We start from the raw sequence: 6164 nt of genomic DNA, 5'->3' as shown, positions 1-6164 counted from the left end.
CTTTCCCTATTTTTCCCTCTGCCATAAGTAACTTTTTTGTGTGTTCCTATGGTATGCAAGAGGATGTGGGAGATGGAGGGGAAGGAAGTGTGTGTGGTCAGCATTATAGAGTGTTGCCTACTGCATCTTCCCTGTGAGAGGCCTTGGTGCCACAGGTAGAACTTGTGTGTTTGCATGGTTTAGGCTAAAAACTGCAGCAGGTTGTGGAAAGTCTGCCTTTGCTCTGAGCAGAGCCCAGAGCCTCTGCAGCTCTAGGGAGCCTTTGGATGTATGTAGGTCTGTGCAGCTGCTGAATTCTGCTCCAGAGTATCTTCAATGACTTGTAATCAGCGATTTTTGATCTGCTCCTTTCCAGAAGGCTTGTCAGGTTGGTCTCAGCCTGTCATGGGAAATCATCCAATGCATCAGCAGCTGTCAGACCCAGGCACATTTTCTCAGCATCAGCCAATGGAGAGAGATGATTCTGGAATAGTGGCTCCCTCAAATATTTTCCACCAACCTATGCCAAATAGTTTTGTGGATTTTTCTAAAGTAAGTTACAGAGATGTTGGATTTAGCCTATAAAATAACCAAAGACTTTTTATTCCTTGTTCTGCTTATTTACACTGTATGTGCGTGTCTCTTCCACCATTGCCTGCTGCACCAAGTCCTGAACCTCATTTCATCCCAGTACAGACTAGAAAAGGTGCCCAAATTTGGTGATGCATTTAAACAAAAGGAGAATTTGTAGATTGCAGATGTCCTCTTGACAAGTAGCTGAATGCCTCCAGTTGCTCTCCAGTGTTTCCTTTCTCAGAGGCTCAGTTGTCCTGAAAGGTTTAATAAAGTTTGCTCAGCTCGAAGCTCATTAAAAGTGCTTAATGCCCTTGGTACAAATCGCACCCATCAGCATGACGTGCCTTTCTTAAGGAGGTGGCAGGATGAGAGTACCTGGTAGGTCTGTGCCCTGTATGTTGACACTGGCAAGTAGCTTGAAGCAGACAGATGTAGCCAAGCCATGGTCAGCTCAAGCACCACTGGAGGAATGACCAGGATGTTGTGCTCAACAGCAGACCAGTTTGTTTCAGAAGTGCCTGTAGCACATGCTCTTGGGATCTTCTGAATTGCAGAGCAGCAGTCACTCAAACACAATGGTCATCCTTCACAGCTGCTGCCTTCTTCACCAGCTGTGCTTTCTTTTGGCCCTGCAGGGCCTGCCGATCTCCATGTATGGCGGCACTCTAATCCCCTCGCACCCTCAGCTGGCAGATGGGCCCGGAGGCCCCCTCTTTAATGGGCTCCATACTCCAGATCCCGCCTGGAATCCCATGATCAAAGTTGTCCAGAACTCAACAGAATGTACTGATGCTCAGCAGGTAGTATGGCTGCCTTTTTCCACCTTCCTTACCTGGGGCTTCTTACAGTGTTTGGGTTTCATTATGTTTGGATATGTGACTTTTTTTTCAATTCTTAGATACTGGAATTGAGATTGATTGCATGACTTTTCCCCTACAGTGTGTGTGTGTTCATGGAAAAAAATGTATGGCACTATGTGTACCAAACCTTCCAGGTAAAATAAGCATTTCAAGACTGCTCAGCCAAGCTGACTTTGGTTTTGCTCAGCCAAGTTGACCAAGACTTTTTTTGAAAGTGAGAGGGTTTATATCCATACCCAGCATCTTGCAGTTGTCAGTCAAAGTTTGGCCAGAGCTGAAGAAGACTCCCAGCGTTTGGACAGCGTGGTTGTCTTTTAGGGGCAAGCATTAAGCTTGTGCTCTAGTGGTTAAATGCTCTGTTAAAGGAACCTTGATCTGTTTTTGTAATAGATTTGTCTTTTTATTTCTCACTGTAGATTTGGCCTGGCACCTGGGCACCTCACATTGGAAACATGCATCTCAAGTACGTCAACTGATTTAAAGGGGTCTATCCTTTTTTAGCCTTGTTTGGGAATCTTTATGATCTTGAAGAACCCTGGGGATTTTTTTAATGTGCCTAACTAAGCAATTTTGTCTGGGCTGTAACAATGGAATCTCAATTGCCCGTTGTATAAGAACAAATTGATTTACCTATACAGACTGATTCTGTTATCTGGTTGGTTTAGCCATTTTGAACTTAAAAATCAGATTAAACTAGTGCTTCTGGCTAAACACTACTGAACGCTCCTTGTATGCAGCACAGAACTAGCTGATGATGTGATTTCAACCTTGTAGGTGGTAAATACATGTATAATTGTTTACATACTTAAAAGGAGAAGCTGAGTAAATTCCATGTCATATAGTGGCTCTACTTTACGTAGCCTGTATCAATGTGAACTATTTACCGGAATATTCAATAAAAGGCAAACAGTATTTATAGGTTGTGTGTGAAAATTGTGGAAGAGGCTATATGTTGTCATGTGATGCATTTTTTTTTTCAAGGTCACGTATTAGGACATGGATGCAGTTAGGGTTTGGGGGAGGGCTTTGAGCTGTGATATGAGGTGTGCTGAGTCTGCCCCCCTGCCAGTTGTTAGCCTTTTATTTTTTGTGCGTGTGAACATGGTTGTGCCTTTTTTTTTTTTTCTCTCTCCCCCCTTCTGTGTTAACTCTTTCCAGGCGAGTTGTCTGAGAGATCAGGTTTTTTTCAGGAGCTGGAAATAAGGGCTGTTGTCAGTGTGGCACCTGATGGCTTCTTAATTTGCAGAAGGGAAATAAGTAGCTCATAGGTAAATGCAGGATTTCTTCCCCAGACTCGTTGTGATCAGCTGCCTAGAAGCAGAGACCACTTCCCACTAGAGAAAAACGACATATATTAAATTCTAAGCTTCTTCTAACCCCTTGAAATATGCTAAGAACTCAAGTCCTTCCTATGAGGAAGAAGGGGATTTTTGCATACTGTTTAAAATGAGGGTTCATTCCCTACCCAGATGCAGAAGTTCTCCAATTTTTGCACATGGACCATGCTTATTTCTGCTTTTGCTCAGTGGTGATGCAGTAACTATAGTGAATATTTAGTCCATTCCTCAAGCAAGTAACTACAGTGCACATAGCATTCAATCTAACAGACCATTTTTGGTGGTCTCTCAAAGCAGATGAAGACTTCTCCACTTTCTCCAGACACAATGCTTGCATGCAGCAACAGTTTCCCCAGGAAAAAGCATGAGGAAAAACCCAAAGTGCACAAGTGATAGCAGAGTACCACAGGCAAATAAACCTCAGAAATGCTACTGGATGATATATTCAGATCTTTTTCCTGGTATTTGAGGATTGCTTCTGCCCCTCAGTAGAGCAGACACCACAGGAAAAACACTAAATATTCAGCAGTAATTGTATTGAAAACTGGTGGTGTACTGCAAGATGTGTTTGCCCTTGGGGCCAATTGAAGGGGCAGGGTGGAGACACCATGTTCTCACCCATGTGGGCTCCATGACTGCCACAGGCACGGCCACCTCCTCCTGCCCCATCCCAGGGAGCTGCTATCTCCCTATCCTGGAGGGCTACAGCTCCACACTGGGTGGCACTATCTACTCCAGCATGCCAGGGTGTAAGATCCAGCATGGGGATGGGGTCGTCCCTTGAATGGAAAGGTGGCCTCAGCTACCCCATCCCTTCCTAATTTAGGCATCTCCTTCCTGATCAGGTCCCTTCCTGGGCTCTCCACCTTGCAGCTTGGTCCCTGGGGCCATGGTCGCCTGCTCTGGGCACCAGATCCAGACAGGCCCCTTGGGGTGGTGGCTTCCCTGGCAGCCCAGAGCTGAAGTGGAAGAGGGAACCCCAAAGCTTTGTAGGAAGACGCTGCCAGAAGTTAAGGCCATCATTGCCCCACAGTTTGGGGTGGAGCAGGCAAAATGTGGTGCCTGTGCCACTGGGGGCTGCTGGCACTGTGGGGGTAGTGGGTGCAGCACTGGCCCTTCAGGGGTAGGTCACGTCTGGGCATGGCTCGCTGGAACTGGGGGAGGTGCGGGGGGTAGCACGAGAAGTCTGCTCCTGCCCGAGTTCACCAGCCCCAAGGGAAGGTGCTGAGGCAGCACAGCTCCCTCCAGGGGCACCCCAGGCCTGCCCTTGTCCCCCCCTTCCAGCCGCATGCTGAAGCACTCTGTTGAGCTGTGGGGCAGCTCCTGTCCTTTGTGGGCTGTCTGCAGGGCAGCGCGCACCCAGCCCTGAGGTGGGCGTTTCGGCCGAGCCGCAGGCACACGCCCTGGTGAGTGCCTCTGAAAAACTCATCTGGGGCTGGGGAGCTGGCCGGTGTGGCACTGGGAAGTGCCTGCTCTGCACAGGTGCTCCCAGCTCACTGTGGAGTCTGGTGGGGATCAGCCACCTCCGGGCAGGGTGCGCTGGGAACCTACCTGCTGCCCAACTCTTGGGCCGAGTGACCCAGGGCTGGCCCTGCCTTCTGGCCAGCATAGGAGGCAGCTGCCACAGGGCACCTGCTTCAAGAGGGGGGACCCCGAGTGCTGTACCCTGTCAGAGCTCCAGGACCCTCAAGGGGAGGAACCGTGTGGGGAAGAGCTGCTGGGACAGATGGGTGTCACAGTCGGCCATGTGGGAAGGGCCACAGGTGCTTGGAGATGGGGGCAGCCAGGGGCCAACAGTTCCTGACACCCCCCCTGCTTTTGGCAGGTACCCGCATCATCTACGACCACAAGTTCCTGCTGGAGGGCAAGAATTCACCCGTGGCCAGGACCCCTCCCTGCTTCCTGCCCCAGATCCCAGGTGTCACATCCCTGGCCCAGTCCAGCCTCGTCAAGCTGGAGGAGCTCAAGGAGCAGAATGAGAGTGAAGAAGCCATGCCAGGTGAGCAGCCCAGGGCCACAGCCCTGCCTACACACTACCTGGGGCACAGGGTCCTGCCGAGCCGTAAGACCAAGGGAAGATCTCGGGTCAGCCTTGGCTCCATCTCTTGACCCCTTCGCCTCCACGTTTCTCCCAGGGCAGCTGCCTGCTAATTCTGGCCCCATGTTCCTCCATACCCTTGCAGATCAATACCAGTTTGAGATGGACATCTGAGTTTCCAGCTCCCCATCTCCAGGCCATGGCTGGGCCTGTTCCTGGGCCTTGTGGAGGTGCTGGCACCGTGACCAGCTGGATGCAGCCCTCTCTGATGCTGGGGATGGACGTGACACCTCAGGTTCTAGCACAACTGGCTGGTGCAATTGCCTAGGAGCTCATGCTTGATCAATAAACACCATGAAACTCTGTGCTGATCTGGTGCATCTCTATGTTGGGGCTCAGTTGGGTTCTTGGAGCACCAGGAAGGGGAGCTAAGAGGAGCTGAGCCAACACCAGGAGCCCTTCGAGGGTGCAGGGGACCTCCTCCTGCACGGAGACCTTGCAGGCGGCGAATGCCAGGCCTTGGTGTCTGCTCTCAGCCTCGGGAGGGAGCACCACAATGCAGCCCTCTTGCTGTCCAGGGTAAATGTTAACACCCTGGGTTTACCTGACCTGGTGGGCATCATTAGCACCATGATGTTTCTCCCTAGATCTTCCTGTTGCTGAGGCCACCCAGGTCTCTTGGGTCCCAGACTTGAGTCTGAGCTGTGCCAGAAGAGGCAGGAGCCCAGATGGGAGCATAGGCTGTAGCTGCAGCACAAACCCCAGCCATGCCAGGCTTCGGGCTGGTTGAAGGTCAGCCTCCCCAGCAAGCCTAGAACTCCTCAGGGGCCGTCTCTTGCAGCAGAGCTGGGCCTCGTGCCTGCTGCTGTGGCCTGAACGGCCACAGGCAAGGCCAGAAGGGGCCATGCTTTGCTGACTGGTGCAGCAGGGAAACGTTGCTGCCTGCTGGACCTTGGTGACGCTAGGGATGCTGCCAGGGGCACATTCCTTCCCTTCGTGCCTTCTGGGCTGGGACCATTCTACCACAGTGAGAACCCCTTGGCCAAACCTGAAGCTCCCCAGGCTTTGCCCAGCAGTCCTGTCTCCTGCTGCTCCTGGCAGGGAACCGAAACCCTGGAGCATGGGCTCTGGCCAGGGGTAGGTTAGAGCTGTTTATTAAACATCATGTAGTGAATCACCATTAAATGTCACAATGATTAAAATCCCCTTTCTTGGGTAAGAAGTGTGAGGCAGAGGCGGTGCCCGAACCCCCTCAGGCAGCGGAAACCCTTCGGCGGTGGCCCTGGGCACTAGCTGCCCTGCTCACAGTCTGCAGACCTGTCCCTGGCATCAAAGAGGCCCTCCGGGCCAGGGCCAGCCTCGGCGCTGCCATCC

At 51.5% G+C, this 6164-nt stretch overlaps 2 protein-coding genes across 2 annotated transcripts in view; both read left to right on the top strand.

The window, feature by feature from the left end:
- Positions 1-2261, top strand: part of LOC103768244 (ankyrin repeat and KH domain-containing protein 1-like) — a 68360-nt gene extending 66099 nt beyond the window's left edge. Inside the window, 3 exon segments of the mRNA XM_008935386.1 lie at positions 356-531; positions 1191-1355; positions 1832-2261. Coding sequence (XP_008933634.1) covers positions 356-531; positions 1191-1355; positions 1832-1891 — 401 coding nt within the window. The 3' untranslated portion in view covers positions 1892-2261.
- Positions 2262-3383: 1122 nt separating this feature from the next.
- On the top strand, positions 3384-4751 carry EIF4EBP3 (eukaryotic translation initiation factor 4E binding protein 3; the record flags this gene model as incomplete). Its single annotated transcript, XM_008935385.1, has 2 exons — positions 3384-3501; positions 4578-4751. Coding segments are annotated over exons 1-2 (292 nt in total), but the record flags the coding sequence as incomplete, so codon positions are not given.
- Between the last annotated feature and the right edge of the window lie 1413 nt (positions 4752-6164).

This window comes from Merops nubicus, unplaced genomic scaffold (genome assembly GCF_000691845.1).
Source record: "Merops nubicus isolate BGI_N331 unplaced genomic scaffold, ASM69184v1 scaffold23142, whole genome shotgun sequence".
In the NCBI taxonomy this organism is placed as follows: domain Eukaryota; kingdom Metazoa; phylum Chordata; class Aves; order Coraciiformes; family Meropidae; genus Merops; species Merops nubicus.
Note: the sequence above shows the minus strand (reverse complement) of the source record. Positions and strands in the feature narration are given on the sequence as shown.